Below are 18,976 nucleotides of genomic sequence, written 5' to 3' on the forward strand. Positions count from 1 at the left end.
TGCCTAAAGAGGTTAACTTACAATTTAGAACAGAGTAGGTGGCACCAGTGTCCACTAAGAAACCAACTAATTGAGACCCCACTGTTAGTTGAATCGACTGAAATAAATGCATAACCTAGAAGTTGGGAATGATGTTTTATTGGGCGGACATTTCTGAGGACTCAATGACAGCCTTTCAGATCACTCTGAGAGACTGCTGTGAAGAGGTAGGGGAGGAGTCAGGATATATAGGAGTTTTACAACAAATACCAGGTGGTCAGAACATCAACAAAAAATGCTGTTAATTAAAGAAAACTAGATAGCTCAAGTTAAGGAATTTAGCTCTTTTCTATGTATGGGAAGGTGCAAAAGGTATGGGCTCATTGAAATCATTCCTTTGATGTGCACCTAGCTATCTAGGGCCAGGATCCTGTTCTTTCTCATCCGGAATTCCCTCAGGATGCACCAAGGGGGTGGCTCCCGAAGCTGGGCTGCCTGCTTGTCTGTGTCCTGAGCTCACTGTCAGGGTTAGTGGTAGCAGCTGATGACTTGATGGCCTAAGCATTCTTTGTTTACTGATATAGCTTGCAATATTTTCCATTCACAGTTTTATCCAGGGTTCCTGAGAAGCTATAGTTACTGGGTTCTTTAAGACTGCCAGGAACCCTGGGTTTCCTTTATTAACTGTCATCATTCATTTTATCTCTCCAGGTCACCATGACCCCTCGGGAAGGCTTGTCACTTTGGGAGACTTATAGCCAGGTAGTCGGTTGTCTAATGCTAACTTTTGATGTGGTGTTTACATGTACATAATAGGAGCTATTGACCACTACACAGAAGTCTTTTCTGTTAATATCTGATCTAAAATAATTTCACTGTCTGAAACTTAGTAATTACAAGAGAGGACCTTGAAATCATAAGGTTGCAGCTGTAAGTTGCCACCAGACACTGCTTTGAGAATGCCTGGTGGTGTCCCTAGTCTGACATAGCTCAGAAAACTCAAGTTCTCAGCAATACAGAAACTTGTCTGAAATCACGTCCACAATGGCTACCTAGTTTTACCTTGGATGTCTGAACTACAGTTATTTCATTCTGACTTTCAAATGGATTCCTCTCCTTAATGGCCAGAGCAGATGTCACTGTTAATGATTGTAGTGTTTTTCTAGATATGAGAAGATGCAAGAATTTGGGCTCAGAAAATCTTCTCCTGAAAATATCTAACTGTCTGAAGGCCTGTCCTCCTGATCTCTACCCTGAGTTCCTTTCAGGGTGCGCTGAAGGTCAGCAAGGTCAGCGACTGCAGTGGCTTGTGACTTATTCCTTGTAGAGGCAGATGGCAAGTGCCAATTGTAGTTGGCAGGGCTACTTATGATCATAAATTCGACCATAGCTTGGGAGGCATTTCATGCCCATTTCATCCCACAGTGTTAGGAATGCTCATTCCTAGGTCAGGCGAGGATTTCGTTGATAGGCCACTCAGTATGCTACTACTGGACTAGGCCTTGTTAACAGCCAAAAGTCTCTGGACCACCTGCCTTACTAGTCTGTTATATTCCAGGAAAATATTCCCTCTTGTTGCTTCTTCACAAATCTAGAGTTACACTATTATAATTACAAATCTTGTATAGAACTATATATCTGGTCAACTGCTTCAAGTCATTATTTTATCAGAGGTTCAGTCACATATTTGGTAATGTAAGAAACAATTTCATAAAACAGGCAATATGCAAATATTAGCAGTATAGTAAGGTCATAAGTAAGAATTTAAGTTAAGAACTTCCATTAGGTGCAGCCTAGTTTATCCCCAGGTTGTCTGACTTAGTCTGTTCTACACCAGTCCTTATCTTTTAAGGGAAATTATGCATTGGCATTTTCCATAAGGCACCCAGCCCAATTTCCTAGTATTATTAGGCTGGTTATCCTTAAGATTTAATTTTCCCAACATAAGAGAACTTAAATGACCATAGTCTGGTGTCAACCATGTAAGTCCATCCCGCAATTGATGAGGGAGGTTATATTCTTTGGCTGAAATTTTCTTGTTGCCTTGATTGAGCTTGAGTGATCTTATAAGAAAATTCATATTTATGGCCAGGATCAGAGCAGGTGTTATTAATTGGCCAGGTGAGGGGATGCTACCTAGTAATATCATTAGTGGCCTGAATAGGACTATAACTTCTTTCTTCTAAAATAAAGTTCCTAAAGGCTATCCAGTTAGAGCCTTGGAGTGGATAAATCCACCAAGGTTACCCAGAAGTACTGGATATAATTGACCATAAACCTACCAATTGGATTAATTTTAGCTCTACTTAAGATTGTGAGATACATTTAGTTTCTAAGCAAAAGTTTACAGTTATCAGAGTAACCAGTATACAAACCTGGTCTGGTGTCTTGGGCTAGTTGTCTACCTCGGATGTCATCTCCTTCTCATCCTGGTCTGGTAGCTTCTTCTCCATTTGAGCATTGTACTAACATGTAGCAGTCCTCTCTATATGCCAGTTCAGTGTAGGGGCCCTTTCTGAGTGGAAATTAATCTAAGAGTCAATTTCCTTCAGTTTTACTGTATATGAGCTAGTTAAGAGTATCTGATAAAGGTCCTTCCATCTAGGTTGGAGATAGACTTTAAATTATGTCATTCCCAGTATGTATAATTTCCTGGTTTCAGGTCATGGGGCATCTGATCTTCATCCAAAGATAGATTACTAAGCTTCAAAAACAAAACTAGATTGTCCTTCTAATAATTCAATTAAACTTTGCAACGATATACCGTAACAGCAAGGAATGGTCTGGGAAGTGAGTCTTAGTAAATACAGACCTCAATTAACGAAACTAGAATTTAATATCCACTGAAATATAATCTTTCTCTCTCTATAATTACCCTCATTTTAAATCAAATATAGCCAAATAAAGATTAATTGATCATAGGCTCTTTTAAATTGGCTGTATTGGAATTCCTCAGGAGTCTCAGACTGAATTCCCAAAAGGACTTTCAAGGCCAGGAAAGCCACATCAAGGAACTGTTACAGATTTTGTCTTACAGACTTAAGTGAATTCCTCCCTTTTTGAGGTCCCCAAAATACCTTGAGATTTTTGCACCTGTTAGGAGGTGGCCTTCCTAATTTACCTGGTATAGCTGCTGGGAACCTAAGAGTGTCCAGGCTTTGGAGGGGTCAGATAGAGAGAAAAGATCAATGTTTGAAATCTGCTTTCGAAGGTATAGTTTACCAAGTTGCTGTAAGTCATAATTCGCTTGAGAAAGGTTTCTTTATATCTGGAAAACACAGATTAAAAGCCAGTTATATTTTAGACAAAACCAAACATTATGACATATTCATCAGTTTACTTAGTCCCATGTAGCTATTCCTTTTTGTTAACAGTTTTATGAAATTAGAATTTCTATTAGACCTTTTAAATTTCTTACCTAGTTCAGCCATATGATTTAAAAGTCATCAGAAATCTGTACTTGTCATAAAGTCCTTTCTATAAATCTTCTTGAAGATGAAACAGTTTTCAAAGGCATCAGAGTAAAGCCATAACTGCCTATGAATGACTAAAGACTTAAGAAGCATGGTTGAACACCTGGTTACACTGTAATTGATAAAGAAACTTAGTTACAATAACCAGAATTATGACTGATAACATTTTAGACATACCAGATTTTTAGGAATTCCATATAATTTTTAGAATATCCATATTAATAGTATTTCTGATACAATATAACCTAAGCAGATTTATTTTTTATTTATAATACTTCTCATGCAATTTAACATACCAAATGAACCTACTTAGTTTAATATCTCTCTATGGGATATTTCAGGGACTCTCTGAAGCATCCCAAAGTTAGCTGGAGGTCAAAATAACTATTTATTTAAATAGGCTTTATTTTTTATTTGTCTTTTTGGGGTATTTTGTTTGTTTGTTTTTTAATGGAGGTGCAAGGGATTGAATCCAGGACCTCATGCGTGCTAAGCACGTGCTCTACCACTGAGCTATGCCCTCTCCCTAGGTCAAAATAACTTTAATCAGAGTCTGGTATTGGGAAACTTGTTTAAAAGTTTTAAAACACTTGATCAGATAAGATCATAGGTCACTGTGAACCAACACTTACTCCCCAGATTACAATAAAATATTTCAAAGGCAAATACAGAGCAGATCACTTAAGTGGTAAAAGAAATTTTACAATCTGTTACCAAAAGCAGATTAACATTTTAAGAAAACTTTGTCCTTTTTACAGAGAGAATCAAATTCTAGTTTTACATTAGCTTACTTTTAATAACCAAATCCACTTACTCATTTAAATCAATCTAAATTTAATCAATCATGATCATTAACAAAGCACTTTTTTTTCAGGATACCTCTTTCACAAACTTTCATCACTTTCTGCATTCATATTAGTTTGTCCTTTATTTTTTCCATCCAGAAGCAACCAACTCTTAGGACAAAAATATTCCTTTTCCCTTTAACAAAATACAATTCATTCCTCATGCCTTCTTTTACTGAAAATACTCATCTTACTTTCCTGGCATACTGAGATGATGTTTCTCTTATTATTTCAGTAGCTTTAATTACATATGTTATAATTTTAACCACTAAAAACCTTAATTTCTAATGAAAACTTTAAGAAGTAAGCAATTATGAACTGTCTTTTACATTAGCATTCTGTAGACTGGCAAACATAAATACCAATAATAATTTCTAAAAACCATGAGCTTCTTTTTTAATAGAAGATATTTCACTTTGGCACGAAACATATTCATCAACAGTCCCAAATACCTTTAGTTTCTCTGCAAAGTGAAACCAATTCATGTTACGGTATCTTATTTTCTTTGAAAATTATCTAGCTAATAAGCCTTCATCATTTAATTTAATTTAGCACAATTCTAAAATTTAATGTTACTAAATATCTGGAGAAATCATTTTTGAGTAGACAGTCCTGAAATAATTATCCCTAAACAGTTTACCCAAAAGCTCTTTCTCATTTGCATTTAAGTTACTTACAAGAATTTCATCATATCAAGTTATTTTCCTTGCTGAAAAAATTGGTAACAGATATAAAATTGGACTTCCATTAAACCTAGGTACAATAGAAGTTTTATGCTTAACATTAATGACTCTAAAGACATGTCTATATTAATCAAACCAATAGATTTAAGCTAGCTTCAATACTAGGTATTGATTCTGTTGCCGAGTCCAAACTCATTCTGCTCGCCGCATGACAGGCCAATAAATCAAGAGACGAGGTGTTGGGGCAAGGAATAGCGACTTTATTCGGAAAGCCGGCAGATCGACAAGATGGCAGACTAATGTCTTGGAGAACCATCCTGTTCTAGTCAGAATACAGGCTCCTTTTATACAAAAAATAAGGGAGGGGGTGTGGTTGATTGTTGTAGTCTTCTTGCTGCAGGCATTCTTTATTCTTGCAGCCATCCCTGTCATGGTATCCCTGTAAACCTCCAACAAAACAAAGGTTATTCTCTACTACAATTCAATACTGAATATTTTCTAGATCATGTAAACTTGATTTTCATTCTGGCTAGTTTCTTTTTATATTCTGCATATTTATATAAGCACTTAATTTACATCAGTACACAATGTAAAACCCATCAGTTACAAGAGGTTTGATTCAAATTGGGTTTCTGGCAGATGGAACAAATCAAAATTGCCTGTCTAGATGGCTAAATATTTTTACTAACTTCTATGGAAGACATTTAAGATTTCTATTTGTCTTTAATAAGCCAAGTTCCAAATTACCTACCCCCTTTATCAAAATTTACATTTTAAAAAGATGGCAGAAATAAAAATTCCTGGAGAAGACCAAGTAGAACACTTGCATTTCAAAGGCATAGAAAGGTGAGTTCCCCCTAGATGACTTCCTTCCCTTAAGGTTTGTTTGGGTTTTTTTCCCTCAATACTTACAAGTCTCTTAAGTAGGGGAGATTTGGGAGTGGTAAAAGGATCAGTGGGCCTTGGATTATTTCTGGAGCCTCACCTCCTGTCCTGCAAAGACTAGATTTATAAAATAAGGAGGTTTTTCTGTTTTCCTCAAAGAATTGGGTGGCCTTCATGATATCAAAGGACTGACACACCTATTCAAATATGTTGGATTGTTTTACTTTTCCTCATTTAGCTTAGGGGAGAAGGCCTCCCCCAAAATTTCTGTCAGACTCTGAATATCAGCTATGGTCGATGTAGTCAGACCAGTGGCCTCTCATTCTGGTAATCCATTTACAAACACTTTTCAGGATCCTCCCCAGGTCTTAAAATTTCTCTTAACTATGGCCCTCAGTTCAAGCCTTTGATCTGAAGAGGCTTGTCTACAACCTCACAGGGTCCTATTTAATAGTGCCTTCTGAGTAGAAAAGCAATTCAGAGATTACTAAAATTAGTACTCAAATAAAAGGTAGAGGGGAGCAGTAGTTAAAATTTTAGGTAACTTTTATATCATTGCTTTCATTGGCCTTCTACAACAAATCTTTCAGTTAAGCTGTTTTAGAATTGAGGCTATGGGGGGCTTCCACAGACTAATTAAGATAGGTGCAATAGTTTAAGACAAGAGCTTGTGGCCCAAAGATCAGCCTAAATAACTCAGAGATAGGGTCTTGGAGCTTAGAAGAAAACAGACAGCTCTATTACTTAGCTGAGCAAAGAAGACTCACAGCAGGCTGGTGCCTTCAAAGCTGTACACCCCCCTTGGGGACGGGGCAGGGTTGGTTATACAGCCACAGCTCAAACAATAAACAATCAAGAGAATCATTTTCACTTCATAAGACTTAGAGCGGTATCATGATGCCTCCAGGCCACCAATTCTATAGAAGCTAGAGGTTGTCACTTTTTCAATCTCCTTATCTCAGAAGCACCCAAGGTATGGTCCTCTTGGTATTGAGCCTACTTTGTAAGGTTACAGTTCTGTGACCTTATCCCTGGGGAACAACTCAGAAGCCAAGTGTGATTATTACATTTGATTACTGGCATAAAGCAGAAACCATAAAATTAACATTTAGTTTTAATAATGGGCCCGGACCTGTGAGTAGCAACCAGTCAGTCAAGTCAGTTAACCTTTTTAAGGGCAAGCATAAGAATAAGCAACCTGTTAGTCTAAATGTGGCCATTTTATTAATCCTCCTTCAAGCTCTCTAAAATATTCACAATTTAGGTGTTTCTCCATTTCAAAGGGTCCATGGAGTTAGCTGTACAAATATTTTTCCTTGCTAATCTTATTTTTAAAAATAGAAAAACACCACTGTTATTTCCAGTAGACTCGACAGGCACAGAAGACTGCCAGCTTTAACTGCACACTCAAAATTCAGTTTTGGAGTGTCAAAAGAACCCCAACGTGGCCATTTTATGGCCTGATTTCCTTTAGTTCCCAATTAAGTACTTGCAAGCATATATAATTCAATGAACCATTCAAAGGCAGTTATCATCTGATTCTAAGTGATCTTAGCAACTAAAATCTTTCCAACCAGGCAGAATTCATCCAAAGGGCTCTGTGGAGGAACACAAGCAGAATTTCCCATTTTACAAGACAGAAGGGTAATCGCAAAACACAAGACACAAGATACAAAACTCACATGGCCATCACAAATCCAAATGACCAGTTCCGGGTCTTAAACAGACTTTTCCTTTTAAACAAAAGACTCTCAATAGCAGATGCACATCAGAGCCAACTGGCCCAAGTGGCACCCTGGCCCAAAGTGTACTTGGTGCCCACAAACGATCCTCCATGGCAAATGCACATCAGAATCTATTGGCCAAAAAGGAAAAGCTGCCCAAGCGCACTCTGGTAGATGTAACCTGTTCCTAGAGCTCATCAGCTTGTTCCAAATGAGATGCAGCCCAAAGTGACTCACCCCAAAACAATACACTCAAAAACACAAACAGCAGATCCAAAGGACTGTCCAATGGAATTGAAACAGTACCTCACATTTTGGTCTTTTGTGGGCATATGCTCCTACACACACCATGAGATCTGAACCTCAGCCAGCAAATGGAAGCCTCAAACCTCAAAGCAGGCACAAATTCAATGCTGACACAAATCAAAACAGCAGCTTCCTAGTTTCACTATGTGAATGCTATCCATCCAATCAGCACCTATCAAATGGGAATTCTCTCAAGGAGAGAGCCCCGTCAAGTGGGAATCCCTTGCCTGCCTTAGGGAGTCCCCAGATAGGGTCGAGGCGGCCTCTGTCATCACTGGGAAATTTACCCTAGTCCTGGCTGAGGAGTCTCGATGTCCCTAGCATTCTTTTCTCTCTCAAGTTTTCAAGTAGCCAGAGATCTGGACTGAGTTTGGAAGAAGGAAGAGTCCTTGAAGCAAAGTCTTCAGCAGTTGCTGGGGCTCATTCTCCTCTGCTCCCGTCCTCCTGCCTCAGAGTCCTGGCCATTGGTTACAGCAACCTGAGTGACTGACTTGGACACAGACTCTCTCCTCTCCTGTTCCAGATTACCAGGGTGATTTGGCCTCGCAGGGCTCCTTCAACTATCTGCCTTCCCAAGGGAGGGTGGTGCAGGGGTTGCCCTTAGAGCATCCAATCAAGCTGAGGTGTCTAGGGGTAGGAAAGAGGAAAGGGGATCCCTTTGTGATTACCAGAAATTGTTGCAGAAAAATCAGCCTCTGTACTCCAATAACTAAATTGAGTCAGAGGCAGAGTTTTGGGAGGATAGAAAAGAAAAGCTTTATTGCTTTGCCAGGCAAAGGGAGTCATAGCAGGCTAATGTCTTGAAGACTGTGAGCCCATCTTGGGTTCGAGGTCTTGAGATTTTATAGAAAAACTGGATGGAACAGAAAAGGTGATAACAATAGGGGCATCTTACAGGGTGCTACATTCCCCTTAACTTCAGTGAATCTTTGGGGGGAGCTCCAGAGGAGTTGTCCATTCTGAGGTTATCAGCCTGTTATCTCCTTCCTGGAGCATAACCTCTGGGTTAAAGTTATTCTCAGTAAAGAATGAATCAGCAAACATTTCTGGCATCAGGGAAGTCAGTTTGTTAGTTTGCTTCATAATAATGAAATTGCATTATATCAGATATTAACAAGAGAGAATTAATGTGTAGTGGCCAGTAGCCCCTGTTATGTATAAATAATACCTCTAGAAATGTTAAAATCCAAATGTAGAATAATTTGAAAGGCTACTTTGTTACTAAATATACATGAAAAAACACTCCAAAACCTATTTTCCTGGTTGTCATCTAAAATTTCCCTTTTGGGAAATACTACAAAGATGCACTTTGACTATTACCTTCATTGTATATGTCTATTATTTTCAAATGTTTGTCTAGGTGCTATTACCATAATACAAATATTAATACTAAGCTTGGAATTTGAGACTATTTCCAACTCTGTATCCATTCCCCAAATTAGGCAGGACTACGCCCCAGCCGGAAGCAACCAGAGCTCAGTTGTCACACCATTCCTTCAAAGAGTTGGGGAAAGATTGAAACAGAGATGGAAAGTAAGACCAAGTTCCTCTGCCAAGTTTATGATTAACTTCTCTTGCTCCACACCTGTTCCTCCTCAAGACTGAGGAGTATCAAAGAAAAGGGGGGAACTGTAACTGAGCAGGACTCTATTGTCATCAGGACCATCTGATATCTCTAATGGTGTTTGTAACTGCTTAACTGTATAATGGCTTAAAGGGTTTTTCTCATGCTTTTTCTGACTAGGGTTGGGCTGGAGAGGAAGGAGGCTTGGGTGCTCCACCCAACCCCCTCGTGGTGCTGGGTGAGGGGATCATGCTTAGTGCCCTGCTTTTGCCCCCAGTGCCTTGCTGTTGACCCCAACACCTCAGAAATGACAGTAGGGTATTGTTCCGGCTGTAGGCCTCAGCCTGCAGCAGGAAGTCCTGGGCCTCAGTCTGCTTAAAAGGCTAAAAGCATTTACCAACCTGACTTTAAACTGCACAAGTTTTTCTCTAGAGCTCTTTTCCATGGAGCCCCTTCCTTCTAGGTGTAAGAATATTAAGAAAGTCCCAAAGCTGGAGATGAACTTCATACCCAGCAGAGGGAAGGGGACTATTGCATCCACAAAAACAAGAACAACTTTGCAACAATTTGTTACTGTGTGTACAATCTCTGTGGAAACCAGCTCTGCCCCTTGAGCTCTTGAACTTTTACTGTAAACCCCCTGCCTTCTCTCCCCAGCAGGCTCACAGTCTTAGAGGCACTAGCCCACTGTGACCTCCTTTGCCTGGTAAAGAAACAAAGCTGCCTTTTCTACTTCATCCAAAACTCTGTCCCTGAGTCTCAACTTGGTAAGTGGGGTACAGAGGCCATGTTTCGGCAACAGTGGTAGCACTTTTTGTAACAGAAAAATACTTGAAACCCAAATATCCATCAATAGTGGACTGATTGAAAAAAACAGACAACCCAGTAAGAAATGGGCAAGCAATCTGAACAAGTACATTACTAAAATTACAAATCCTCAGAAAGCTATCTAAATAGCCAATAACTATGTGAAAAGTTCTCAGCCTCATTGAAAATCAAGGAAATGAACATTAAAACCACAACCCAATACCACTACACCTCTAGAATGGCTAAAATTACAAAGCCTAACAAAACCAAGTATTGGTGAAGTTGTGGAGCAACCAGATTGGTCATACACTGATCACGGGAGTTGAAACATGTTTTGTAGCAGCTACGAAAGCTGAGCCCAATGATCCAGCAATGACCATTAGGAATGCCACAGCACATCCCAACAGAAACTGTGCACATATGCATCAAAAGATAGTATTCATTAGCCCAAACCGGAAACAGTAGTGGGATAATACATAGTGATTTTTAACCAAGTGAGTACCATGTGACAATGAAAATGAACTATAGTTATGTGCAGAAGGATAACACTGAGAGAAGCCAATCACAAAACAATACAGGTGGGAGAGGGGCAGGGGAGAGGTATAGCTCAGTGGTAGAGTGTGTGCCTAGCAAGCACGAGATCCTGGGTTCAATCAGCAGTACCTCCATTAAAAATAAATAAACAAAAATCTAATTAGCTCCTCCCCCAAAATACATAAATAAATAATTTAAAAATAACAAATAAATATTTTTTAAAAACCAAACACTAAAAAAATACAGACATATGATTCCATTTGTCTAAAATTCAAAACAAACTAAATAATCAGTGGTGATTGAAGACAAAACAGTGGCTCCCTATGGGAGATAGAAAGTGGATAGTGATTAGGAAGGAGGATTAAGAGTGCTTTTGGGATGCTGGAAACATTCTCTTTCTTGACCTGGATGTAGGTTATAAGGATGTATTCATTTTTAGATAATCCAATGGGCTACATACACTGATGATTCGTGCACCTAATATGTGTGTCATACCATCCCCACTCACACAGGCACACACACCCACCACACTTAACACCCCGTGAGCTCTGAAAGGAGTGAGACAGTCCCAGGGGTGTCAAATCCAAAATATTAAATTGTGAGCCTTCCCACCACCACCCCACTTCTGGGGGCTCTGGCTGCAGAGAGCAACAACGAGTTTTGAAGGGGGAGGCTTCTCTCTGGGGTCAACCAGGGGAGACATCAAAGCTTAGAAATGGAGGGCAGAATCACCCCTGAGTCTTAATCTAATCTTCTGCCCCCTCATCATTCATTTCACTAAGCCTCTCAGGCTAAACGAAGGGTATCTGACATAGAAGATTTTGGCATCTTGGTTTGCAGTAGCTAGTTTCCTCCTCAGGAATCCCAGCAACCCCTCCTCCCAGTCCTTTTCCTTAAGGACCCAGGCACCCCTCCCTGCAAAGTCCCCAATCTGCACGGGTTCCCTCACTCCTGCCTGTTTCTTCATACCCCTGGCTCTTATCCAGTCTCCTGTTTACTCACCTCATTTTCCTGGTTGACTTTGGGTTCTAGTAAACTCTTAGCCTTTATCTCTCCCTCTGGGAACCTGCCCTGGGTGGGGGCACTGACAGCCCCCACCCACCCTGGCCACCCAGCGGCTCAGGCCTTGGTGATAAGAGAGAAGTCCTGGGGGCAGCAGCTGCTGGGGTGTTGTCCCAGAAGACACACAGGCTTTGCAGCTGCTGTTTTCAAGGGAGACTCCTCAGCAAACAATGAGTCCTTGAGGTTTCAGGGAGGAGCAGGTCATGGGTCAGGCCAGCCCCTCAGGAGGAACAGACTCCATCTCAGAAAGCCCACCGCTGCTCAGCTGTCTCTGTTTCTGCTCCCGGTGTGTGACCTAGACCGCCGTCTCCTATCTTGGGCAGATTTTGGGATGATGGGGGCACAGAATCACCCAAAAATTGTTCAGCTAGTCCTTTCTCAGGAAAAACTAAACTAAACAAAACAAAACCACTTCCCGGAAAGCAAATTCTCCAGAATGTACCCAGGCAGCCCTGCTGGTCTAGGCGTGGCGGAATTGTGTCCCACTCCACAGTCCTGGGGCAGGTGCTCAGATTCGCGCCTACCTCAGACACCTGCCCCCACCCTGAGTGTTTGGAAATAGGATATGGGTGGCTGGGAGCCAGGGATCAGCTTGTGGGGACTGGGGACCTGGATGTGGGTCCTTTAATATTGTTCCTGGCAGGTACCAAAGGGAAAAAAATCTAGCCATTGAACCAGCAAACAAGACCAAATGCCACCTTCCCTTCCTGCTTCCTGCCCCCTGGGGACCCAGGTACAGGCCCTCAGCACCCTGCTCCCCAGCTGTTTCTCTCAGGGACACCACCCTTCCAGGACTGAAATTTCCAGCAGGCTGCCTGGGCACAGCCACCAGCTGTTCTCACACCCCTCTCAGGACTCAGGTATTCAGGCTTGCCCTCCACCCTTCCCAGGCCTTCAGGGTCCCCATTCCAGCTGGCCCTGGGATCAGTAGCCTCCTCCAGGAAGTTGGCACCATCTGCCTAGCAGGTGACCCAGGGTGTGGCCTAAGGAATCAAGAGACTCCACTATATAGCCCAGCCCAAGGGCTAGCCCCACAGCTCCAAGAACCTGCAGGTGAGAGATGCTGGGTCCCCTTTGGAAGTGGGACATCAGGTCCCCTACCCTTGCCACTAGCTCCAGGACTCCCCACCCCCCATACCCACTGGATGTCCAATTCCCCATCCTGCCCCTGTCTTCTCCCTCCCCACCCAACCCCCAGGCCCACTGGATGTCCACTTCCCCTTACATACACACACTGGCTCTTGGGTCCAACCCACCTCAGCCCTGGTACCTAGATAGCCCTTGTCCTGAGACTGGGCCCTTTTGTCCTCTCGGGGACAGTCTCCAGCAGGAGGGGCAGACCAGCCTCCTATGACTCCCTCTCTTTCACCATTGCAGACATGGGTTCCTTTTGGAGCTGGTGGACACTCTGGGCTGGAGCAACCCTTCTGTGGGGTAAGTCAATCAGAAAGTCCAACTATGTCCTTGTTCCAGACTAGGGAACTCAGCCTGTACTCTCCACGTGAGCCCCCTCCACAAACCCACCTCCCAGAGTCACCCAAGGCCAGCAGAGATGGCAGAGAGGCCCCTTAGGTTTTGCAGAGAAATGTGGTGGAATTCACCCATTCTCTGTTTTAGGGGGAAGCAGGTAAAAATCTTAGTCCCCAAATTCAAGTAGGTAAGAACTACCACTTTCTTGATGTTCTGCAACTCAACTAAAGTTTTGACTCTGAGCCTTATTCTGAGAAGGTGATGGAAAATGTCACTAAAGCCTTTCTTGGTGGGGGGGCTTGGTATCTAATTCTCTAGGGTTATGTCTGGGACTGGAGTCTTAAGTAAAGCCAAAGTTTGGGGGGAAGGATGGGATATCAGGGCCCTCTACTTACCAGTCAACATCTACTTAGGTTACTTTTGAAACGTTCATTGCCCCTGATCTCCTGGCCCTGTGGGACACTGGGATGGCCTTCAAGGCTCCCTTTATTTGGCAGATAGTCCTTCTGTAACCCCTGTAACCCCTACACTCTCTCTAAGACCCTGTAGAGCAATCTCTCTCTCCCTGCCCCTCCCCCTCTCTCTTCTCAGCCCGGGATAATCTCTTCCTAGTTGAGGGTGTTGAAAAGTGCCCACTCCTCTCTATTTCTAGGAGACATTTTGTCCATGATCTCTTAATCCCCCTTTTCCCTTCACAGAGCCCCCTAATCCTGTGAAGACAGAAATCACAAACTGGCACCTGAATCCAGGCCAGTTTGGGCCCATGATGCTTACTTAAAATAATTTTGATTCTTTTTTAATTGAAGTATAATCGATTTACAATGTTGCATTAGTTTTTGGTGTACAATGTAGTGGTTCAGATATACATATATTCCTTTCCATACTATTTTTCATTATAAGCTATTACAAGGTTTAAAACAATTTCAAATTGGAGATTTCACATGGAAGTTCAGGTAGCTAGTTTCTCTTGAAAAATGCTAAGATCTGGCATTAAAAAAAAGATAGAATCCATAAACCATCATGATGACAACGGGTTAAAGCTAGTGGCAACACCCCACTTGCCATGGCGTCTGAAGGCTCTAGAGGCACCGTCTGCCCGTTCTGTTTCACACATTTACGTCACTTGCCTGGTCCTGTCAGCATTTGAGTTTGAGATCCCTGTCTTAACGTGTTCAGGCTTTTGGAAGACAAAGGCTAGAAAGGCTGGTAAGTGAACACTGCATGAATAAGGAGAAAGGAAAGAGAAGGGAGAAAGTAGACGCCCCAGTTAGTCAACATGTGATCCAGGCACAGGGCACGCGGTTACTTCTCTGAGGGGGAGGATTGAATAAGTGGACCCACAACTACATTTTCTCACCCTAGGATTGACCCAGGAGGCCTCAGTGGACCCTAAGAACAGTGGTGGGGAGGAATTCCTCACGGCCTTCCTGCAGAACTATGAGCCCAGTTACAGCAAGGCCTATCTCTACCTCCTCCTCACCAGCCTGTCGGACAGCCCCACCTCAGTCTCCGTCCTCAGCCGGGTGGATGGCACCTCACAGAAGGTCACAGTGGGGCCCGGACAGTCAGTCATGGTCAACATCAGCGCCAAGGCTGAGATGGCCGGCAGCAATACCTTCCAGCATGCAGTGGTGGTCCACTCTGACCACACCATCTCTGTGCAGGCAATAAACGCTAAGCCCTACACAGCAGATGTGACCCTGCTGTGGCCTGTCCGTGCCCTGGGCACTGAGTACTTTGTGCTCACACCATCTAGCACCTTGAACCAGAAAGTCAAGGAGTTTGCTGTCGTGGCTGGTGCAGCCGGTGCTTCTGTCAGTATACAGCTGAAGGGGTTGGTGACATTCCAGGGCAAGTCCTACCAAGCAGGCAATGTCCTGAATGTGACTCTGGAGGCCTACCAAGTGGCCCAGGTACAGAGCATGGCTAACCTCTCAGGGTCAAAGGTCACCGCCAGTAGCCCCGTGGCTGTCCTCTCTGGCCACAGCTGTGCTCAGAAAAACACGAACTGCAACCATGTGGTGGAGCAGCTGCTACCCACGTCTGCCTGGGGCACCCGCTATGTGGTGCCCCCTCTGTCTTTCCAGACCCACTATGATCTGGCCTATGTCATGGCCAGCCAGGCCACAAAGCTGACCTACAACCTTGGGGGCACTGCTGGCTCCCGTGAACTCCAGGCAGGTGACGTGGCAGAGTTTGAGATCCAGCAGTCCCGGCCACTCTACCTGTCTGCAGATGTGGGCATCCAAGTCCTGCTGTTTGGCACGGGTGCCACCAAGGATGGAAACACCTATGACCCCCACCTGGTTCTGCTCCCAGACGTGGCGGCCTACTGCCCTGCCTATGTGGTGAAGAAAGTGCCAGGCTCTAAGGGTGTGGCCCTGGTGGTGGCGCCAACCGATGCTACTGATGAGTTGACCATGGATGGGCAGAGGCTGGGGGCCAAGCTCACCTGGGCCCCTGTGCCAGGCAGTGAGTTCTCATATGCTGAAGTGGATCTTGGTGTTACTGACAGTATCCACGTGGCCACAGCCACTGACAGCTTTGAGCTGCTCATCTTCGGGCTGGACCAGCCTGTGAGCTTTGGGACAGCAGCTGCCTGCAGCCAGAGTGAGTAATAACAAATGACCTCTGGCCCTGTCCACCTGGTGACCCCTTTGCCACCTCTCCTGCCTGCTCCCCTTTCCCTCCCTCTCTATGCTGTTCTGTGGCTTGGCTCAGCTGGGCTGTCCCCCTCCTCATCTCTACCCTCCCCGCCATCCTTCCTTTCCTTAGAGCTTCCTAGGCCCTCTCCCCAAGAACCACTGTACCTCCCCCTCAACCTCGCCCAGCAGGAACAATACTCTAAATGTTTAGTAACTGGTGTGATCCAGGGTCCCAGCTAGTCTGAAGAGATGCCAGCTGGAGCATGGCAGCAGGGTCCTAGAAACCCCCCAGTGTCCGGCATCAGCCCTTTGTCTTTTGCTTTTGTGGGGCAGGGGCATTGGGAAAGGGGTCCTGGGGAGGCCAAGGTGCAGTGAGGGAGGAATCTTTGTGGGTGGCAGGCAGGGTCAGGTCAGCAGCTTCTTACCAATCCATTTGGAAATATTTTGTTATTTTTAGCAACTGATATGCAACTATAGCTGTTGCTAACTATCACTTCCCCTACACCTCATATAAGGAATACCTGAACTCAGGAGGTCTAATAATGATGGCTACCATGTGCGGGGATTTATCTCTCAGTGTACCCACTCTAGGTGCCTTGTATGTGTAGGACATATGTAGGACCTGGCCCTGTGGGTACTCTCAGGTCCAGCCTGTTGAGGAACTGCCACCAGGCAGTGCAGTATTTGAGGGCACAGATGCTAAAGCCAGACTTCCCACCTCTGTGTGACCTTGGACATGTGACTTCACCTCTGTGGCTCTGTGTAAAATGAGGATAATAACTGCAACCACTCCCAGGATTGTTAAGTGACAGTCTAATGAGTTAACATTTGTAGAGCATTTAGTGGGTATCCGGCGAGTGAGTAGGGCTACCTAAGGGTAAGCTATTATTATGAGCAGACAGAAGGTAAGATTCTGGGAGGCAGGGGAAGAAGAGCTGTTTCTTCCATGTGGATCCCCATCCCTCCCCCTCAGAGCCAGGACCCTAGACTAGGAGTCCCAGCACTGCCAAAAATGCCCCTCCCACCCACTTTCCAGGGCATGGAAGTCACCCAACTTCAAAGGGCCATGTTGGGCTGGAATAGTAGAGTGAGGAAGGGGCAGGTGATTGGTTATAACAGGTAACACTCAACACCCACCTGGGATCAGTTCCAAACCCTACTTGTGTTTTAGCTTATTTAAACATGGCCACATCTGCTTCCCCAACTATCCCTGTGAAGAAGGTATTATTATCACCCCCATGTTACAAATGAGGAAACTGAGGCACAGAGTTTACAGTTACTCATCCAGTGTCACATAGCTAGTTGGTTGAGTCAGGATGCTAACCTAGGCAGCCTGACTCGACGGTTATTTCTATTCTGTTGAACAGTCTTTGTTTTCCATTTTCTATCCTTAAAAAAAGATTCCTCAGTGGGGGAGGGTATAGCTCGGTAGTACAGTGCATGCTTAGCATGCATGAGGTCCTGGGTTCAATCCCCAGTACCTCCATTAAAATAAGTAAGTAAATAAATAAACCTAATTACCTCCCCCCAAAACAAAAACAAACAAAAAATAAATTTAAAAATATTTTTTAAAAAAAGATCCCTTAGAAGAGGGAGACCACATGTCTGTTGACAAAGCATATAAGGAAAGTTAGTTGTTAATTTTTAAAAAATAAACGTAGCTCTAGAAAGATAGATAGGTTTAAAAAAAAAAAATCCGTTACCCTTTTGACCTGAGTAGGAAGGTAGGGGAGGAAGGAGGAAATGGGAGGAAAAAACCCACAAATTAACCTTTCCATGATTGTTCCTGCCAGTGGTTCTTCACCACCTGCCAGTCCTTCTGGGCTAAGCTGCGCTAAACTGGGGAACCAGAAAACCTAAGATCAGATCAGGCCTGTGCCACTCTCTCCCTGTGAGATTCCAGACCTGTTTCCCCACTTCTAAAATGGGTAGTTGTGAGGCAACTGCCCAGACTCTCCAGGCAGAAGAGCTCCAGGATTCCCACCCGGGTGGACGCTCCTGACTCTTTCTCTGTGCCCACCCCCCTTCACTCCCCAGCCCGGATGACCCGGGAGAGGACCTCCTGCGAAGGCAAGCAGTGCGCCTCCAGGCAGCTCTGCCAGGTGGTGGACGGGCAGGCCAGGTGCGTGGAGGCCTCCGTGGCCACCTGCCGTGCCCTGGGTGACCCCCATTACACCACCTTCGACGGCCGCCGCTATGACATGATGGGCACGTGCTTGTACTCCATGGCCGAGCTGTGCAGCGACGACCAGACCCTGCCCGCCTTCAGCGTCGAGGCCAAGAATGAACACCGGGGCAGCCGCCGCGTCTCTTACGTGGGCCTCGTGACCGTTCGCGCCTACAGCCACGCGGTGTCGCTGGTCCGCGGGGAAGCTGGCTTCGCCCGGGTAAGGATCCAGAGGAGGCTTCAGGGTTTAATACCCATGAGCCGCCCGCCAGTCAGAAAGAGGAGGGAAAGCCTGGATGTCAGTCGCCAAACCCAGGCCCTTTGCCATGGGGTGAAGGGTGCAGAGAAACGGGCCAAGGTAGTGGGACCTGGGGAGGGGGGATTTGAAAATCAATAGTAGAGCCTTAATTAACCCTTTTATCCAGTGATTCTATTTCTAAAAATTTTAAGAATGCTCAAAGATATTGTTAGAAAAACAGGTTTATGCCAATGTGTTTATAATGGAGAGACAGAGAGAAAACAAAATGTCCAACAATGAGGGGTTTCTTAAGTGACCAAACACTAAAAATTTAGTGAGCACCTACTATGTGCTGAGTTTGTTTCTTAGCACTTTCCATATTTAATACATTTAATGCTGACAGCAATCTATGGGGGTAGGCTATTAACACTTTTAGATGAGGAAACTAAGGTCCAGAGAGATGAATGACTTCCCAAAGGCTTAGGGCTAGTAAGAGATGGAACTGGGAACACTGGCAGGCTGGCTCCTGAGTCTCTGTGTTAACCTCTAGGCTTTTCAGCCTCTGGTAAATGCATTACTACTTAGCCAATATGA

The 18,976-nt window shown here is 44.1% G+C and overlaps 1 protein-coding gene across 1 annotated transcript in view; it reads left to right on the forward strand.

Annotated features, from left to right (window-relative positions):
* The first annotated feature begins 13,239 nt into the window (after positions 1–13,239).
* FCGBP (Fc fragment of IgG binding protein) overlaps positions 13,240–18,976 on the forward strand; it is a 39,294-nt gene continuing 33,557 nt past the window's right edge. The window contains exons 1-3 of the mRNA XM_014553511.2: positions 13,240–13,296; positions 14,695–15,942; positions 18,015–18,364. Of these exons, the coding sequence (XP_014408997.2) occupies positions 13,242–13,296; positions 14,695–15,942; positions 18,015–18,364 (1,653 nt within the window). The 5' untranslated portion in view covers positions 13,240–13,241. The remainder of the gene's footprint in view (positions 13,297–14,694; positions 15,943–18,014; positions 18,365–18,976) is intronic.

The sequence above is a fragment of the Camelus ferus genome, chromosome 9 (genome assembly GCF_009834535.1).
Source record: "Camelus ferus isolate YT-003-E chromosome 9, BCGSAC_Cfer_1.0, whole genome shotgun sequence".
Classification (NCBI taxonomy): Eukaryota; Metazoa; Chordata; class Mammalia; order Artiodactyla; family Camelidae; genus Camelus; species Camelus ferus.